This window comes from Pelmatolapia mariae, linkage group LG3_W (genome assembly GCF_036321145.2).
Source record: "Pelmatolapia mariae isolate MD_Pm_ZW linkage group LG3_W, Pm_UMD_F_2, whole genome shotgun sequence".
NCBI classification, from domain to species: Eukaryota; Metazoa; Chordata; class Actinopteri; order Cichliformes; family Cichlidae; genus Pelmatolapia; species Pelmatolapia mariae.
This window is the reverse complement of record NC_086229.1, coordinates 22,221,215-22,242,430: the sequence shown is the minus strand read 5'-3', so window position 1 is coordinate 22,242,430 and position 21,216 is coordinate 22,221,215. Positions and strand designations below refer to the sequence as shown.

The window sequence follows — 21,216 nt, the reverse complement described above, 5'->3', positions numbered from 1 at the left end:
CTTGTTTTGAATAGAAATATACTGAACAACATACAAAGCATAATATATAAAATAACATCTACCAGAGTTTTTTCTTTAAAGAAGCCCCTTATGTCCATTCTTGTATATCAGTACATTACTGAAACCGATTTATTTAGCCGTGGAGGGTAACAACTGAAAATATGAAATAAACACATGTGAGCTAAGACTCTCTAAAGAAACAGCATTGTTGTTGTTCAGCTTTTCATTTCGCCATTTGTTGATTCACTTGAAGAGCAAGTAACGTAATATGGGTCAAGTGATCAGTTTGATATCAATCTTTTGTGATACACCGTCATATTTACATTATTTGTACTAGTGCTGGGCGATATGATGATATATATCGTGTGGACGATAGAAAAGTGTCTATCGTGCCATTTGTCTTCTATCGTTTATATCGTTTCTAACCCGAATTTTACAAATTATTACATAAAATATATCATTAACCCTTTACAACCGGTTGGAGCAGGCAAACTCCGTTTTGCCTAACTATTTTTAAATCCCTGTAGAACTGGAACCACGTAAGGTAGCGCAATAATGTTTTTTTTGCATATGAAACCGTAGGAGTTGTACTTACATCTTATTCCATTAGCTTGCCCTAGGTCACGGTTTTCTTCTACATATAGCTTTGCAAAAAATTGCATAAAAAGCACTTCCAGCAACAAAAACATAATATTCCAGACTTGCAGCAACAAAAACACAATATTCCAGAAACAGGCTTTGCCGATCCAATCAGCTGTTCATAACACTTCCTACGTTGGAATATAAGTCAGCGCGAACTGTCTTATGTCCGCCATTACCTGTCCGAAACCGGAAGTGACGTCATTTTTCGCGGAAAATGTAGTTTTTTAAGCTTCAAAGTCTATGTTGGTATTTTTAAAAGTCATGTTTGACTTTATGCTTTTCTGTATCGTTTCTGGGATGCTTAGAAGTCAAATTGCACTGTTGTAAATAGTTTATTTTGATGCACATGCTGTGTTTTTGCAAATTTGCATTTATTTATTTTTCCTGTAGTATATAAAAATTTGTGTATCTCAAAAATAAAACTATGAAGACACTCAAAATAAATAAATGTAAAGATAAGCTCTGGCGGACTTGGTTCTATGATAGGTCTTAAAGGGTTAAATAGCCTGTGCAAATATATTAGTGTTGTCTTCTCACTATACATACTCTTAACTTTATGCAAGAGAAAATAAAGTATAAAAAAATGATATTTTTTGCAAAGAAACTCTGTCTTGTGGTTTCGCAACATGGTGCTGCGTTACGTGCACCCGGATTTGCGACATGCTTTACAGTAACTCAAAACAAAGACTGCACCCTCTCCACTCGCTGTTTAAAGACTGCATACTTTCCAGATGACCACAGGTCAGGTGGTATATCGTGATATATATCGTTATCGTGATATAAAAGAATTCATATCGTGATAAATATTTTTTCCATATCGCCCAGCACTAATTTGTACAGTACGAATGATTTGCTTTGGTACCTGGTCGAACTTCAGCTCTCCTCTGTCTGCCTGGCTCCGTTTCTCTCAGCGCACTCACAGGCAGCAGCTGCCCCGCCCCCTCGCTCAGTCGCTTAGTGCCTGAGCTCAGATCATACCAATATTAGGGGGGATTTACGCACAGTCGTAAATTCCCACAGTGTGCACTATGTGCTTCGGATATTGTGTGTAGTTTTTGTTTTATACAGTTGTCAGTCAGGCGCATCTAACTATGAAAAAATTACACTCCAAAAGACCCCGGGCTTCTGAAAAAACAACCCGGGCTTAAGAGCAGTAAGCCACCCCCCCGCTCCGCCACTGATAAAGACATGCTGTGGAAGAGAGACAGAGATTAATAACAAGTATGATTCAATGCAGAGAGGTCTATTAACACATAGTGAGTGAGAAAGGTGACTGGAAAGGAAACTCAATGCATCGTGGGAATCCCCAGGTATTGTGTGTGTAGAAGTGTGAGGTGAAAATGAATCTAATCCATGTTGGAATAACAAAATGTGGAACAAGTAAAGCACTGGGAATACTTTCCAGATGCAATTTTTATATTTTGGTATACTGTCCTCTCAGACCAACAGGTGGAGATGGAGGTCGTTGAAGGATCAGAGTCTGTCATCCTGCCCTGCAACACAACACCTGACCTGCCTGAGGACACCAGAGTGGAGTGGACGAGATTTGACCAAGAAATCATGATGGTCCATGAGTATTCAAATGGAACTGACCAACTTAAGCACCAGGACGACCTTTACTGTGGTCGCACAAAGATGAATGAAGACCTGCTGAGAACCGGAGACCTCAGTCTGACCCTGAAATACCCCACAGAGAGAGACAGTGGAGGATACATCTGCACCATCGACAGGGACAAAGACATCCTGAGACAGAAAGTAGTGCTGCAGGTCAAAGGTCAGACATGTAGATAAAAACCAGGATACAGTGCAGGACAGAGGTCAGTACAGTGCAGGACTGAGGTCAGAGTTCAAAGGTCATGTTGTTTTTGTAATTTTCCACAGGAAAAAAAACAAAAACATATTTAGTATACACATCCAGTAATGCATACACTCTTATGTTGTACATATATTTATTACACTCAGATTTAGCCATTCTTATATTTTGCTTGTTTTACGTTATTGTATTTTTGCACAACTCTGTTGCTTGTGAAGCTCGCACACAAGAATTTCACTCGCATGTACTGTACCAGTGTACCTGCACATGTGACGTGACAATAAAAGTGATTTGATTTGATTTGATTCAGGGGCGATTCTAGGATCAGAGCATTGGGGGTGCTGAGCACCCAGAGAGCTGCCCATCCAGGCAAGGTAAACTTTACTCGTCACAATGAGACTTCTTCCCTGTCTCTGTCAGTCCCTGCATCCTTAAATGTCTCCAGTTGTCCCGAGTTCCCTCTGACTGTTTCCTTGGTGCATTTAAACCCCTCCTCCCTGTCCTCATCGTCTGTTGTCTTCATCTCCATTATCAGTCATCATAATTTTACCCTCTCTGTGCAAGTCTGCAAATTTCTTTATTAAATCATAAGATTCTTGAATTCATCAAGTCTCTCTGTGCCTGGGTCCTCATCACAAAACATGACATCACTGTTTTGTACATTTTAACACAATTTAATCCCCACAGTTGTGAAAGAAAAGCAAAATATTTTTTTGAAAAGTCTGTAACAAAACCATCAAATCTGATAAAGGTTATTTAAATGCTGCCAAAGAAGAATGGATTGGAATTAAAAAATACATATCCTAACCTTAATTACTGCGGGACAATAATGAATGATGCACACAGTGAGTAAAAAGTAAACTCAGTGCATTTTTGGACAGAGATTCACTTTTAAAGTGTATGTATAATATAATACAGATACATAAAAAATACACTCCAAAAATAGAAGAGTCCTTGAAATGTACAAAATACTATTAAAGAATTAGAAAAATGGAGACACCTTGGCCTATGGTACAATGTATACAATGTATGAAAAGATGTTTACTGCAGATACTACTATGGCTCTGCAGATTTTTTTCTTTTCTTTTAACCTATGTCGCCTCACCTTGAGGTTGGCAAATCTGTCTATCACATTTTGGTGGTCAAGTCTCTCAAGCATCTCTTTCTCAACTGACATCACAGCCAGGTGCTGGAGTCTGCTTTGACCCATGGTCCTTCTCAGCCAGGTATGGAGCTGACGCAAGACATTAAAAGACCTCTCACAGCTACAGCTGCTAACTGGGTTTGTTAAGGCAACCTGAATAACAGTTTTCAGTGTGGGGAAGATCTGATTATCCAGAAGATTGTACAATGTTAACATATCTGGGATGGCACCAGCCTCACTCTTGAGCTTCAAAAAGTTTTTGGCAACCGTGACTTCCTCTGACTGAAGCTCAATATGGTAATGCAGTGCCAGGGCTGACAACCCAGTTTGTTTTGCAGATTCTGTATAGCAGCTTTAATATAGGGAGAACACAACTTCCAGACTGTATAAGTAAAATTAGTTGTTTTTTTTTTCTTTGCCAGTTTAACTTTTTTTTGTTTTGCCTGTTTGTATTCCCTGTCTGTTGTCTTACCTGGTTCTTCCTGATCTTGTACTTTCTCCTCATGTTCTCCTCTTTCCTCTCTCCCTCTTTGGACTGACAATCATAAACAAATAGTTTGTATTCAATTAGATTAAAAAATACTATTAAGATGACTAATAAAAAAGTCCTCTCTCAGTGTATTTTCAACCAAAAGGCAAATAACCAAACCACATGTACATCTAATAAAAGATATGAATATTGAAACACTGATCCAACATTATCCTTTATTGATGGATCATTTGATCTTACACTTTTACCTGAATGTGGCTCCTGTTTTTGAAAAAACTTCCTCATATCCATTATGAACCTGGCTGTCTCTCTGTACACACACACACACACACACACACAACAGGAGTTATAAGGTTAATGGGCATCCAGTCAGTTAGCTAGTTAGTACCTTGGGTTCAATATGCACATATGATAAAATAACCAGTTTCTCTCATTACATTTCAAACAGGAAAGCGGTAACATCAGTAGGCTACGGACAATGTTAAGTTTTAGATTTTAAATAGGCTGTATAAATTTCAATGGGAGCAACAGGACGGTCAAATGTCAATGATTTTACTACAGAGCAGGACGGATTGTAGGGCGGCAAACATAGTCGGGAAACACGTTTTCAACACTGCAGGTTACCTGGTGTAATGTTTTTCAACTAAAAAGAAACATGGCCTGACTGCTACCTAACTATATAAAGAGTAACTGAAGGTTAAATGCAGCTAATGTGTCCTGTTTTAAGCTAGGTACTTCCGCCTCCGCTCCGCTGCGTCTCAGCCACCATCGATCTGGCAGCAACGGCGCTAGAGCCAGAGTTGTAGGGGAGAGCCGAGCTGGAACAAACCATTTTGGGAGGGGGGACGGGTTATCTATACTTTTGTTGTTAAAATGTTCCATCTCAATTAAGTACTGTATGCTTTTTATATTTTTAGTAGTGTGTCCCAAAAACAGAAAATATTGTCAAAAAAAGTAAGAAATCTTTGGGGGTGCTTTGATTCATTTTGGGGGTGCTGAAGCACCCCCAAAACTGGGCTAAAATCGCCCCTGATTTGATTCCTTGGGCCACAGCTCTCCTGGTTCTCTTGGTTCTTCTTGTGGTTTCTGGAGGTCTTTTATTTTATTTCCGGCACTATTTGATGTCAGGTGAGTGTCTCCTACTACACTACCCATAATGCCGATGGTTAGCAGGTGTCCTCTGGTGGCTCCTTGACTGTGGCTCACACAAACTTGTTCCAGAAGCTGAAAGAGTTGAGAGTTACAAACAGCTGATACAGAGAGCTGAAGAGAAACTTCCAGGTTTGTTCCAGAAGTCAGAAAACCTCCTTCAGACTCAGTCATTGATCAGTGAACTCAGTTTTCTTTATATAGTGCAAATCATAACAACGGTCACCTCAAGGTTCAAGTCATAGATTCCACAATAATACAGAAAAAAACCACAACACAACACAAACATGAATCATGAATCTTATAAAATAACAGGTCATTATAAAACCAGCAATAACAAAATTCACACTGATCAAATGGAGAAATTCTCTCACTTCTTTAAAATGGACTTTAAACTCCTTCTGTAGATTTTTCCAGAGGCAACAGAGGACAGAGGCAACTTATTCAAAAGCTTTTTTCCCCCAATTCTGTTCTGACTCTAAGGACACATATACACACAAATAAGAAAGAACAAACCCAAGCAGAGATTTATAGATAGAAATCAACCAATGAGAAAATCTTCAGATATACAGTTGGACATTTAGCAGCAGCATACAGAGAAAACAGTGATATACATGACTTCCACAGCCAGTAATAAAATATAAAACACAATAATGGACAGTGTCCAACCTCTTTATTATCTAACCTCTTTACTTATCCAATCCTTTAACTCTTTAACTATTGACCAGGTGCATTCATAAAAGCAGATCACTGTAATCCACTAAAGGTAAAAAGTTACAGAGATGAAGTGTTTACTCATTTAGAGAAGAAACAACATTTATGCCTCAAAGAAAACTTAGTATAAATTTCAGCTCAGCAGCCTTTCAATGTGAGCTTTAAATGACAAATTATGATCTTGTCATGGTCTGCATCTGGGTCCTCGACCCAGGACCATGACAGATCTATAATATGCCTAGATATTTATAATTTATTAGATGTGACTATTTTTATATTTTTAATCCCTTGACTGGTTTTGTTCTTAGGAAGTCTAGATAACAAGTCTTTGCCACTTGAGAATAACTTGAGCTTGAATTTATCTGAATTTAACACCAACTTAATTTGAGTCAAATGGGACTGAACAACATCAGAGGCAGACTGTAGAAATTCAAGTGTTTGCACTTCATCTGAATAAAAATGTAATGCAGCATTTTTATCTATATACATAGAAGAGCAGTGGTCCTAATATGGAGCCCTGGGGAACTCCTTTGGACACACTGTGTTCTAGCTGACAAATAATTTTATAACCAACTCACAGCATTCACAGCTACACCAATATAGTTCAGTCTGTTTACTAAAATGGCAGGACAACTGTGTCAAAAGCCTCTGACAAGCCAAGACAAAGAGCAGCTCAGTATTTTTTTCAGTCCATTGCATTAGTGATGTCGTTCACCACTTTAACAGCAGCAGTTATTGTGCTGTGTTGTTTACTGAATCCTGATGTTGGGAAATAATTAATTTGTAAAATTCTTAAGGTTGTTCATTAATAAGCTTTTGTAAACTTAAACACAGTATTTAGATATGGGCCTGTAGTTATTAACATCACCTCTTTTCATGGACTAAGGAGCTTGCAAAGAAAAGCGTCTGGACTTCTTTGAGTTGCTTGAAGACGTTTCACCTCTCATCCAAGAAGCTTCTTCAGTTCTAAGGGTCCAATTGGTGGGGAGTCCCAGATTTAAACCCAGTGGGAGTTTCCCCCCAAAGAGGGACAAAGGACCCCCTGATGATCCTCTACCTAATCACACGAGCCAAGGTGTGAAAGCGGGTGTGGGTCACAATCAGCCAGGGTTTCGGGTGAGCTCATTGTGAAACCTAGCCCCACCCTATCATGTGATTTCCTGAGGTCAGATGGCCCAGGATGTGAGTGGGCGTTAAGGCGTCTGGGAAGGGATCTCAAAACTGGATTATAGATGGCAGACAGTTGGTGTCGTAAACCACCGCGTCTGTTCAAAGATGGTCGCTCACAGTGGACGTAAATGGCTTCTTTCACTCCTCTTTCAAACCATCTGTCCTCTCTGTCCAAAATGTGAACGTTGGCATCCTCGAAAGAGTGACCTTTGACCTTTAGATGCAGATGAACTGCTGGGTCTTGTCCCGTGGAGGTGGCTCTTCTATGTTGTGCCATGCGCTTGTGAAGTGGCTGTTTGGTCTCTCCGATGTAGAGGTCTGGGCATTCCTCGCTACACTGTACAGCATATACACCACATGTTTGAGATCCCTTCCCAGACGCCTTAATGCCCATTTACATCCTGGGCCATCTGACCTCAGGAAATCACATGACAAGGTGGGGCCAGGTTTCACAATGAGCTCACCCGAAACCCTGGCTGATTAGGACCCACACCCGCTTTCACACCTTGGCTCAGGTGATTAGGTAGAGGATCATCAGGGGGTCCTTTGTCCCTCTTTGGGGGGAAACTCCCACTGGGTTTAAATCTGGGACTCCCCACCAATTGGACCCTTAGAACTGAAGAAGCTTCTCGGATGAGAGGTGAAACGTCTTCAAGCAACTTAAAGAAGTCCAGACGCTTTTCTTTCCAAGCTCCTTAGTCTACGATGACCTGGATGACTGAGAACCTTCACAGACACCTCTTTTCATCAAAGAGAGAACATTGGTAGATTTCCATATTTCAGGGATTTCAGTGTTCAAAAGACTAAAACTAAAAATACAAAAACAATCTGCAGCCATTTTAAGAAAATAAGGATCAGGTTGATTTGGTCCTGCAGATTCGTGGGGATCCAACAGGTTTAAGGTGCTGTGGACGTTGAGGACATTCAGAGGAGAAAAGCCGAAGGCTTGAAGCACAGACTGAGTTTGAGTTGTTACAGAAAGCCTCCTGTTCATTAAGCTGTTTAAAATCTGATATAAACATTCAAATAAAGACCCCGAAGAAACAAAATGTATAAAGCACTTAAAATATTACATTTTTCAGTAAAGTACATCAGTCTTTTAAAACAAAATTTGGTATCTTGGTGGTTATATCCCTGTAATAAGATGTTATTATTTTCCAGAATTGTTTAGGATCATTAAGATGTTTAATGTTTTTTCAGAGCTAGTACTCTGATTTGGCTTTTTTTAAATTTTAGAAGGTTCAATGATTTCTGCAGAACTCTAAGGACAAAATTAAGCATTATTTCTGTAGTTTACTCTAAATTTAATGATGGAGGCATGTTTATTTATCATTCTTATCAAAACATCATTAAAATATTTCCATGCCAGCTCTACATCAGTAATGAGGTGGATTCTGTTCCAGTTGTCCAGTTAATTGTCTGACTGCAGCGATCACACAGTGGTCACTGACATCATTTGAAAAACACCAATATGCATGTGTTAGTTCTAGTTATATACAGGTCCAGGATCAATGTGATGAATTTAGAACCAGTAAACTAGAGGTCATCCAGGAGATTGTCTCTTTAAAACACGCCTGTAACTGATTCAACAGGTGTTAATCATAAAAATCGAATGTGTATCATCTGCATGGCAATCATACAAATCTATCAGATATGATTCAAACCACTGCAGTGAATTTCCTTTAATAACTCTGGTGTGTTCTAGTGTTTGTAGTAAAATGTTGTGGTCTACACTGAGGTCTAACAGGACAAGCACAGGAATAAGTCCTCTGTAACAGGTCATAAGGAGAACATTAGTAACCTTCACTACAGCTCATGTTGTGCTTTGTTGTCCTCTCAGTCACCCAGGTGGAGGTGGATTCAGGGGTGGAGTCTGTCCAGCTGATCTGCAAAACCTCAGTTTGCCTGCCTAAAGATGCTAAAGTGGAGTGGAAGGACACAAACAACAGGAAGGTCCACGTGTATGAGAACAGCTCTGACCAGCCTGAAGAACAGGACGATAAATACAAGAACCGAACAAAGATGAAGAGAAACTTACTGGAACCTGGAGACCTCAGTCTGACCCTGAAACACCCCACAGATGGAGACAACTCCACCTACACCTGCACTGTCTACAGCAGGGAGGGAAACATCCTGCTGAAGAGAAAGGTGGAGCTGAAAGTCAGAGGTCAGTGCTGTAGATACAGGTCAAAGGTCAGAGGTCAGACTTCAGTCTCAGTGGGCTCCATCCAATAATGTTACAGTGTTAGCATGTCTGGTGTTTGTGGCTGTTTTGGTTTTTATTTGATTTCCAGCCAAATGTAAAGGCTTCAGCAGATGAACTGTAGGAGCAATGTTCATGAGTGAGACTTGATCTGAAAGGTAACATCTTCTAGTTTCTGAACATGTGTTTGTTTAGCATGTGGCTAAAACACAGGCTAAGCTAAGTCAGTTCAAATCTCAGTAAAAACCTTCTTTGGTCCTCGTCTATAATCAGTCATATCTGAGTCCCAATAACTAGAAGATGATTTCTAGCAGAGCTGTGAAAATCTCCACATCCTTTCTCCATGTTATCATCCAAAGCTGTGTGAAGTTTCAGAGCTCTGCAGCTAACAGAGACTTTCAGTTTGCTGCTCTCTTCCTCTGACAGCTCCATTCTTAGGGAGCGTTAGTTCTGTGTTTCACTTTATTCCACTTATTCAGTCTGATGTTCTCTGATCTGTTTCTCTTGTTTAGTGTCTTAAATGCTGCCAGTGCCTCTCTTTGCTTTAACCAACCTTTCTCTTTATTTCTGAGCTTTTTAAGGACTTTAACTGATGCATCAACCTTTGAAAATGGAAAGAAATCAGTCAGATTCATGGCTGCATCAAAGTGTCACATGTAGTTCTCCCACATCAGCTGGATTATATCTATAGCAGCAAACAGCAGCTGATCCACAAATCTTTGTCTGTGTTAATAAAGTTGGATCAGTTCAAATAGTTTGTTGCTCTGCACTTGAAAGCAGCATGTGCAGTTCACGAGCAAGAGCTTCACAGAGCTTCAGACTGTCTCATGCTCTGTTCGCTAACGTTAGCAAGTTTAATGAGAGATAAAGGACATTTAAAGATTTCAAGGCGGGAAATACTCATTTTTGATTCATTTGATGTGTTTTAATAGGATTCAGTGAGTTAAAAAGTAGGGTTAGCATGTAAGCTTGCTAAAAGTGTTAGCACATGTGCAACGTTTGAGCTGTGTAAGTTACTAAGTTTGATGTGGAGAAACTAACAGATCTAAGCATGTGTAGCCCACATTCTGAGAAAAGTTTAAAGGCTCATGTTTGTGTCCAAAATGTGAAAGCTCTTTGACGCAGCTTAAAGAGGCAACTGTTGTCATTTAAAGATGTTTGGTCTTCATTGGATAGAATAGAGAGAGACAAGGAGACAGATTGATTTTCTATTGAATGGACTTTTTCAAATCCAGCTGTAGGCCTGTGTTTGTGAGCTCATTAACAGCTGTTTATTTAGAGATACGTGGTCCTCACAGGACAGCCACTACAAACATATGATTTTATAGAATATGATGCATTACTGCAGATTCAACACAATAGAAAGGATTTGAAATGAGCTCAGCCTTAACCCTTGTGTTGTCCACGGGTCATTTTTGTCCTCTACAGAAATCTTTTGCTATCAAATATATGTTTTTTATTCATCAAATGGTCTGAAAATAACAGAAGTTATTCATTACTATACTATGCATGATTGGAATAAGTTTTAAGTAATTTGATTTATTTATGGGGTTTTTATTGGATTTTATAACACCTGTGGTCCTCGTGGACAAAAATGACCCCAAAGTACAAAGTGTTGCAAAAGGCCGTATTTTCACAACATACTGCTTTCAAACATCTTTGATCTTGGATCACTGATGTGTGGGGTCAAGCACTGGTCATAAAAACCACAATAACAACAACCACAGGCAGGACAATGAGGAGGCAGGTGCTCTATATTCAATAAAATGTTATTTATACTGCGCCAAATCAAAACAACAGTTGCATCAAAGTGCTTCGTATTGTAAGGTCGACCCTACAATAATACATACACAGAAAGTATGCTCACAAGCCTCCATTGCACTAGAGATTTGCATACTTTGATGAGCATACTTTTTTTTACCATGTTGTGCAAAGCAATGACCAGTAGGACAAAGCACATATTGTCCTCTAGTATAATGAGGAGGAAGAATCAATGTTCAGGAAGATCCAGGGTTAGAAGATATAGAAAATATTGTCAATATTTAGATCACATGCTACCCTTTCTCTGAAAAAGCACATCACCCACCTGCAGAAGTGGAATTAGGCTATGAAGTGAAGAAAAGTGATGAAGAATCTGAACTATATTCAAGTAGGTTCTTGGGCATCCAGGGCATTGTAGTCTGAGGAACTTGGAAAGAAAGTGACTGGGCTTCTTGAAGTTTCTTGAGTTTTCAGAATGTGAAACTGGAATAGAAGATGTGTCAGAGGACTGCACATCATCCATTTCAATTATGATGAAGACAAAGAATCAAGCAGGAAAGAGGAGTCAGCTGAGACAGAGGAATATTTGCAGTAATGTGAGGAAACATTGATCTGGTCTTCTAACATCCCAATGACAGACGATGCATGACTCTCTCATGTGCCACAGAGAAAGAAAATCTACCACAGTCCAAGCACATATGCCAGGTCCCATACTCCTTCATTGGCTTTTCTACTCGAGTACTGAAAGCATTATACACAGTGTGTTCTGCTTGTATTCTGCTTTTTAACGTTCACATGCCAATGGATGCATCAGAGACCAAGTTGGGGTTCAGTAACTTGCCCAAGGACACCTTGGTAAGAACTCCAGACTAGAGCACACAGAGATTGAACCAACAACCATCCAATTAGCAGATGACCTGCTCTACAGCCAACTCAATGACGATCAAGGAGGGACAACGAGAGGGGAAAAAGATGGATCGAATGCAGCTGTAGGCATATGTGGGTATGTTGATTCTACATCCAGTGGAGTTGCTACGGCCAGTTTATGACATCCTGAGTCTGGTAGAGCAGTTTTACAGGTGACACAAGATTAATCATAGAAGCGCAAAAAGGATATAATTTCTTGATAAAGACACAATAGATGATCATCGTGCAGGGCCCCGCCCGTTGGGCTATATGATCGCCCGACTGGAGATATCACTAGCTCCGCGACGTTGGGCTAGCGATTTTGCGAGCCCTGTCGTTCATGACACAAACGCGCTCCCATTTGAGGTGTATGGAACAAGTGGGTGTTTCTCCTGCTGTGATGCAAGATCCTGATACTGATGTGACTGTATGAGCACCAAGTCCCGTTCAGAGGACTCTGTCCATTCCAACAGAACATCCCAAGTAAACCTATGAGATAAAAACATGGGCAGTATGTCATGCCAGTTCCAGCTGTACATGGAACATGCTAGTGTACGATGGCAAACCGTCTGGCCTGCAGTCAGGACACGCGAGTTGTCCCTAACATTGCAGGTTTCCAAAAGAAAACAATCACCTGTAACAACTTGTTTACTTCATATGACCCTTGACCTGCAACTGCAGAAAGAAAGCTGTCCATGATGGGACCAGTGCAGAGGAATAAACCTGAGCTTCCTCCTGCACTTGTGTCAAATATGGACATGAAAGTTTGCCTTCACTCAGACCCATGCCCTGGTGTTCCTACCATGCCAAAATATAGAAAAATGTCAGGTAATGAGCTGGAATAAAGTTGAATAAAACCTTGAAACACAGAGATGGATGATATTTTATACTTATGGCTTTATAAACAGTCAAAGCAAACGGGGTCATTTTTGAGCCCAGAGGACAGCAGATGTGATTATTTGCTGCCAGTAAAAAACTTGAAGTAGTTTAAAAACAGCTTTCTAAATTAACTTTGACATATACCTGTCTGTGATCATCTGCTAAAGCAACTGACTCTGGTTGTGAAACGATAATCACAATAACTGATGATTTGATTTATTTTTTAACCGAAAACAAAGAAAAAATTCATTTTTATGACGTTTTTAACAGACTTAAATTTGAAATGGAATAAAAAAATGTGTCAGAATGTTTGAATTAAGTTTTAATTAAAAGTGGGGGAAAAATCCACTTCAAAGTAATTAAGTATCAATCAAACCAGATGGGGACGTTTTTGACCCCTGAGGACCACAGGTGTGATTATGTGCTGCCATTTAAAAATTATAAATGGTTCAAAAAAAACTTTCTCACTAAAGTTCAACATAGAGCACTCTGTAGTTAGTCAGATAGTCAAAATTATCTAAACAATTAAATATTTTATTTTCTTGTTTTGTTTCCACTCGAAAATACAGTGTATTTTATGTAAACAATGTCTGGTGGCCCTAAAATGTAAAATCTTGGGTAAATTTTGTGTTAATGTGTTGGTCTTAAATAAAACTAAGACGTAACATTGAATTGATTGACAATTTATACTTTATATTTTAAAAACAGTCAAATGAAGTGGGGACATTTTTGACCCCTGAGGACCACAGGTGTGATTATGTGCTGCCATTAAAAAAATGTAAATGGTTCAAAAAAATTTTTTTCACTAAAGTTCAACATACAGCACTCTTTAGTTAGTCAGATAGTCAAAATTATCTAAACAATTAAATATTTCATTGTCTCATTTTATTTTCGCTCAAAAACACAGTGTACTTTATGTAAACAAGGTCTGGTGGCCCTAAAATGTGTAATGTTGGGTAAATTTTGTGTTAATGTGTTTGTCTTAAGTAAAACTAAGGTGTAACACTGAATTGATTGACAATTTATAATTTATACTTTAAAAAACACTCAAATGAAATGGGGACATTTTTGACCCCTGAGGACCACAGGTGTGATTATGTGCTGCCATTTAAAAATTATAAATGGTTCAAAAAAAACTTTCTCACTAAAGTTCAACATAGAGCACTCTGTAGTTAGTCAGATAGTCAAAATTATCTAAACAATTAAATATTTTATTTTCTTGTTTTGTTTCCACTCGAAAATACAGTGTATTTTATGTAAACAATGTCTGGTGGCCCTAAAATGTAAAATGTTGGGTAAATTTTGTGTTAATATGTTGGTCTTAAGTAAAACTAAGGTGTAACACTGAATTGATTGACAATTTATAATTTATATTTTAAAAAACAGTCAAATGAAGTTTGGACATTTTTGACCCCTGAGGACCACAGGTGTGATTATGTGCTGCCATTAAAAAATGTTAAATGGTTCAAAAACAAATTTCTCACTAAAGTTCAACATAGAGCACTCTGTAGTTAGTCAGATAGTCAAAATTATCTAAACAATTAAATATTTTATTTTCTTGTTTTGTTTCCACTCGAAAATACAGTGTATTTTATGTAAACAATGTCTGGTGGCCCTAAAATGTAAAATGTTGGGTAAATTTTGTGTTAATATGTTGGTCTTAAGTAAAACTAAGGTGTAACACTGAATTGATTGACAATTTATAATTTATATTTTAAAAAACAGTCAAATGAAGTTTGGACATTTTTGACCCCTGAGGACCACAGGTGTGATTATGTGCTGCCATTAAAAAATGTTAAATGGTTCAAAAACAAATTTCTCACTAAAGTTCAACATAGAGCACTCTGTAGTTAGTCAGATAGTCAAAATTATCTAAACAATTAAATATTTCATTTTCTTGTTTTATTTCCGCTTAAAAAACAGGGTGTATTTTTTGTAAACAAGGTCTGGTGGCCCTAAAATGTGTAATGTTGGGTAAATTTTGTGTTAATATGTTGGTCTTAAGTAAAACTAAGATGTAACACTGAATTGATTGACAATTTATACTTTATACTTTAAAAAACACTCAAATGAAGTGGGGACATTTTTGACCCCTGAGGACCACAGCTGTATGGAAATCGGGAGGACATTATGAGGGTTAAACATGTGCAGCAGTAATATTGATCCATAGACACTGATGGGAACATTTTTCTGCACAATAAGTACTTTGACTTTTCAGACTTTATGTCCAATTTGCCAGTACTGCAGTTTTGTGTGTAGTGAGGTGTTTTCATGGTGTTTTATTGGTGCTTTGACTAAAGGAAGGCTTCTATCAAATTCTTCCAAATGTTGTCAAACTGAGCTGTGTGATGAAGTGAGTGTGACAGAAACACTCAGACTGTGTTTCTCTGCTTCATCAAGTCAAATCTGGTCCTCAGAGACTGAATAAAGTCCTGTCCCACTAACAGCAGCTCCAACAGTCTGTTCACTGCTTTCTTCCTGTCAGTCTTCATCTTTCTGCTGCGTCTCCTCTTCACACTGACCACTTTCTATCTAACAGTGAGCTCCCAGTGAAGCAGCAGCATTCAGCCTGTTAGAGTCAACACAAATGTCTCCATCCAAGCTCATGTTGTGCTTTGTTGTCCTCTCAGTCCCCCGGGTGGAGGTGGATTCAGGGGTGGAGTCTGTCCAGCTGCCCTTCAACACCACACTTCACCTGCCTGAAGACGCTAAAGTGGAGTGGATGGATAACAATTCAAATTTCCACGTGTATGAGAACGGCTCTGACCAGCCTAAACAACAGCACCAGGTTTTCAGATACCGAACGAAGATGAATGAAGACCTGCTGAAAACTGGAGACCTCAGTCTGACCCTGAAATACCCCACAGACTGGGACAACTGGATCTACACCTGCACCTGCAGCAGGAAGGGAGACATCCTGCTGAAGAAACAAGTGGAGCTGAAAGTCAGAGGTCAGTGCTGTAGATACAGGTCAAAGGTCAGAGGTCATGTAGGAGTTTATTCTCTAAATGTTTTTAGTTTGAATCTATTTTCAGTTCATTCAAATAAAAAAATTCTTTGATGTTTAAATGAACAGACTAAGAAGACGATTAAAAATGGAGTTGAAATTATCATCACTTCAAAATAAAAGCCTCTGGCATGATTTGAGTTTGGATCAAATCAAAAGTTTTGTTAGTTTAGTCCAAATCAATGTAAACGTATAAATATCAATAGTTTTAAAGCTGCTGAGATCATTCAAACACTTTGATCCAGTCATTTGGATGTTGTCAAATGTCAACCAACCAACACCTGGGTGGAGTCCCAGCTGAAGCTGAGAGATACTCAGAGATCAGAGACAGAAGCAGCTGTATGTAAGCGTTCTACAGGACGGCTTACACAAACCTGATATTACTGATGTCTCCTAGATAGATCTCATGGACCAAAGGCTCTCTGTGTCATCTTCAGTGTTGGGACTAACACGTTATTAAGTAACGCGTTACAGTAACTACGTTATTATTGTGGTAATGAGCACGGTAACTAGTTATTATGCCAAAATCAGGAACGCATTAATTGTTACTGGGATTTAGATAGGGTCGTCATTCGTTACTTCGTGTGGTGGCATCGCGGATGTCACCACACGGATTCAGTAACATTAGCAAGTGGTTGAGGCCAGCAGGTGGATGAGGGAAAGGGGACGCAGGAGAAAGAGAGACCCGAGGCGGCCGCCGGTGTTGTGCCAAAGTAGTTACCCCCAGCAAAAACTGTTTCCCCATCTACAAGAGCACGCAAAGGAGGAGCCACTTGCCCAGCTTCGTTCTGTACGCTACTTGTCACTCATCTGCAGTCGACGCAATAAAGCGTAAAAGCTGGAAAATAACAGACTCGATGTATTTTAATACTAGCTTCGCGACATTGTAATGTGCCATGTGGAAGACAATTTACCTTAAACTGTACACTGAAATAACCTGCTGGAAATACTTTGTCTAGAAAAAGACTTTGATACTATAATACTGTAAAACCAGACGCGATCATGGCAACACGTCGCTCTCCGGTGAATTTACACTGGGTTTACACTTTGTAGCGAAGCTATCACGAAGGAGTTTATTTGCAAAATAAATCACAGTATAACCAATAACTACAGTAACTTTGGAGACCATTTTCTTTTTTTAGACTTCTTAATTTAACATCTACATCTATATGTGTAGATATGTGTGTTCTCAACAATGTGTGCCATAAGAACACTAGCTGTGGACCTTTAGTGTCAACTATGTACAAGTGAAACAAATAAACACGTCTTCTGGTGGTGGGCTTTTCACGCAGAGCTGGTGGAACCACCGCAAACACATCTCACACTGAATCTGTAAATAAATAAATAAATACAAATTCCAATAATAAATATCATTTATGGGAATTGATCATAACATTTAGCAGTCTTTCATGATGACATTACCCATTTATTGTCAGTTTCATGCTCTTCTTCCCCGCAGAAATGACAGATGTTTGTCAAGTCATCTGTTTTAAAAAGTGAAAAAATAGCACATACAGTATACTACCTACTGCACTTATTACTTATTCAAACAACTATATGGTTTGTTTCTACAGCCATCATGATGAAAATATTCACGAAGTCAGAACACTGAATGGTGGAAAATGAGTTACCTGTCTCTAGGAGGAGAGTGGTGGCAATTTACAGCCTGTGTGTGTTTATGGCCTTTTTTGTAGACGGAAAGTCTTTTGACTCTTTTCGCAAGATCTTTTCAGCAAACTGAAAAAGAGATTCTAAGATGACTAAATAGGCTAATATCGTAAATGTTATTTTATAGAAATTTGTTTTCTGTGAATCAATTTCTTTATTCTATTGTGTAATTATCTTATATTCATTTCCCTGTCATTAACATTTATTACAACAGAACATTTCCAATATTCTCGCATATATGTATGTATTACGGTTAGGACTCGTACTTTCAATGCAAAGACTCCACATGAGGCAGCGTCCACTTGTTTTGTGTGTTTGACTGTGTCACAAGTCCATCTTGAGACGTTGCATCATTTTTTTTGCATAAATGACCTGAAAGACAAGTACAATTAAAACAAATAACATGTTTTAAAATTTTGGTAATGATTTTATCAAAACAGTGTGGTCAGTGTTCTTAACTTGATGTTCAACAGACACTCTTTTCCGTGGACAATTACTTGTGCTTTTGTTTTCCTGTTTCCTCCCATGATATAGAAATCAATCACTTACACAGTACACTTTGAAGAGATGTGGAGGAGGAGCAAAGATGAAATACACACATGTATATCCTATGTGAAATTATTTTAGACATTTGTCTGATGTTTTATTGCTAAACCTCCACAACACTTTATGCAACTATTAAACATTATTCTCCCCGTGCTATATTTTCTAATGTAAAAACATCATCTCATACAGACATCAGGTCAACAAATAAACATTGAAACATGGGGAGACTTCTCTTTAAAGGTAAAATTAACCCATAACACCACAATATCAGAAGGCCAACACAAACATTTAAACCTGTTGCTGCTACTTTTTAAATTCTGAGTACCAATTTTTTAAAATTATTTTTGATTGACATTGTGGTGGACCACTGGAGGGCTCCACTCACACCCAGTTCTCAGGAAGTGTTGTTGCTATGTTTTGGAGGGAGAAGTGTTCAGTTGTGTGGTGATGAGTAATAAACGAGGAGTGTTAATCGAGAGCTCTCGTATCGTCTGTGTTTACCTCCACAACATCATACTTATAATTGTCATAATAGACACAAAAATAACAACAGCAACAAAGAGTTTAATAAAGGGTCAAAATAAATTTGAACAGTTATCCTTACCTTGTTGATTCCAAACAATTTTGGATACCTTGTTTAGTTTCTCCGAGTGGATCAAGATACAGCGACTTCTTTTCTTGTGGGTAAATGACCTACAATAAAATTATGTGGAGAATTACATGTACTAATTCAATATTTAAGATTATCTACATGCCATGCATTTTTCTTATAAAACTGATTTGATGAATATTGTAAATGCAATTATTTTTTTACCACTAATGTCCAGTGATGATGTTCATTTACAGTTCCCAGAATGACTTCATGCTCCATGGGTTTGATCTTAAATTGAAACAAAAGAATAAAAATATTAACTTCAGACATAAAAAAAGAAATGCAATATCATGTTGTTTAGAGTCCTTTTTTATTAAAGCAATTTATGATATATTATATATCATCCACTTATATAGTACTCTGCGACAGCCATGATTCACCCTTCATTTCTTTAAACTGTGCAAGAAGCTGGACTATCTTATATTTTTTATCCAGGGTGTTCTTGTCACGGGAAGCAATGGCCACGTGTTGGTGGTATTTTGGGAGTGCAGTCTGTAAGTTGCATTTATTAAAGTCACCAGCAACGATAAAAACAGCATCTAAATAAGTAGTCTCTAATGCGCTGATGATGTCATAGAGTTTGCCACGCGCTGCCGTGGAGTCAGCTCGCGGCAGGATGTAAACAATGGCCAGAAACACAGCTGAGAACTCCCGCAGCAGATAGTATGGGCGGCATTTCAACATTAAAAACTCCACATCTGGCGAACAGTACTTGTGGACAGTCTGTACGTCTTCACACCACGAGTTATTAATCAACGCACAGACACGTCCCTCAATAGCCTTACCAGAGGCTGCAGTCCAGTCTCCTCGGTATACGGAGTGGGTCTGCAGCTGGATGGCGCATTCCGGGACTTTGTCTGAGAGCCAGATCTCGGTGAAAATAAGAGTGCAGCATTCTCTAACTTCCCGTTGTGTTGTGATCCTGGCTCGTATCTCGTGGAGTTTGTTTTCCAGAGACCTCGCATTGGCTAACAAGAGGCTGGGTAGCGGTGGTCGGCCTGCCCGAGCTTTTAGCCTAGCATGGAGCCCCCCCCCACCCTTGCCTCACTCACGTCGTCGTCTTCGAAGCGCTCTCCTGGGGTCGGCTGACTCACTATGGCTTGGTGTTTCAGGGCCTTCCTGGGAGTGGTGGTGGCGGTGGCTACTGAGGTGAACAATGACTTGAAGCTCCGGTGGGAGGGTAAAGTCCAGAGGATTGTATGTGTTACCGATGTCAAGTAGTGCCTGTCTCTGGTATGTTAACAGTGCACTGCACTTATCGAGTGCAAACAGACCAAAATGTTAACAATAACAAACAACAAGTCGGCATCTGAGACCAGAGCAAGCAAACACGTCTGCCTCAAGGGGCAACATGTTGAAAGCAGAGCGCTGTAAAGAAAAGGGCTGTGATTGGTTCATAACACGTCAATGAGAAGAAAGGAAAGCTTCAGAGCAACATGAATGAAACAAAGTGTTTTGATGACGACTGAAAGCCAAAACTGTGACTGAAATCAGAATCCAGTTCCTCTCCAGCCCTGTCAGCAGTTCCAGCTGTAGTGCTGTTACAATAATAGTCATCACTTCTAGTTTCACAGCAGGAAACTGGGAACATTCAGCGTCTCAAAGATTGACCTGTTAGCACCTGCAGACATTGTTGAGCTGGGTCTGCTGATCTTGTGGAGGTCTTCATTTCTCCACTATTTGGAGAAGCTTCAGCAGGATCCACAGTCAGAGTCAAAGTGGAGTTCTAGCATGGACGTAACGCTTCAAGAAGCTTCAGACAGACAGTGTTCTCCAAAAGTTCTGCTCTAAAAGGAAACTTTGAGCTGGCTCTGTAATTGTTGTAGTCAGAAGGATGGAGGCTGGATCTTTGATGAGTGCTTGCACACAGGCTGTCTTTAAGTATTCTGGGACACAGCCAGAGGACAGACAAGTGTTCATTATTGGAAGCAGCCGAGGGGCAGGGACATCCCAAACTTCACTCAGGAACTTTGGAGGAATCATATCTACACAGCTTGATGAGCGTTTCAGTTGTGCCACAGTCCTTCAAAGCTCCTCCACAGAGACTGGCAGAAAAGAAGATCAGATATTGTGGCTGGGGTCGGGGACATCAAGAAAAGAATCAGGAGCTGCTGGTTTGGATTTCCTCTCATTCATTTGATCCTTCAGAAAGTTTAGAAAGTGAAGACGTTCCTCACTCGATGCTGTAATCTGATGAAAACTTGCAGGTGTTGACAGGTACTTGATGGAGTGTTTCCTGCACGCTGGACTCCATATGATATGTTAGCAGAGAGTATCTGGCTCCTGATTGGTTGAAGTGGAGCCCATCTGCTGCAGAAAGATGCCTCCTGTCCCAGAAAACATTGAAGTTGTCTCTAAAGCCCAGGCTGTGGGAGTCACACACAGAGGAGAGCCAGGTGTGGAGGCCGAGCAGCCGCCCAAACGCCCCACGGCCACAGGTGGGAGTGGGGCCGCAGATACAAACACTACGGT

General features: G+C 39.5%; 1 protein-coding gene across 3 annotated transcripts in view; it reads left to right on the top strand.

Annotated features, from left to right (window-relative positions):
- The window catches only part of LOC134624282 (uncharacterized), a 143,094-nt gene that overhangs the window by 5,597 nt on the left and 116,281 nt on the right, over window positions 1-21,216 (top strand). Inside the window, exons 3-6 of one of the 3 annotated variants that reach the window (XM_063469247.1) lie at window positions 2,084-2,829; window positions 3,638-3,681; window positions 8,963-9,289; window positions 15,502-15,822. In XM_063469247.1, the coding sequence (XP_063325317.1) occupies window positions 9,145-9,289; window positions 15,502-15,822 (466 nt within the window). In that variant the 5' untranslated portion in view covers window positions 2,084-2,829; window positions 3,638-3,681; window positions 8,963-9,144. Of the gene's footprint in view, window positions 1-2,083; window positions 2,830-3,637; window positions 3,682-8,684; window positions 9,290-15,501; window positions 15,823-21,216 lie in introns of those variants that run through there. The other 2 variants (XM_063469246.1, XM_063469245.1) reach the window with 2 other exon arrangements.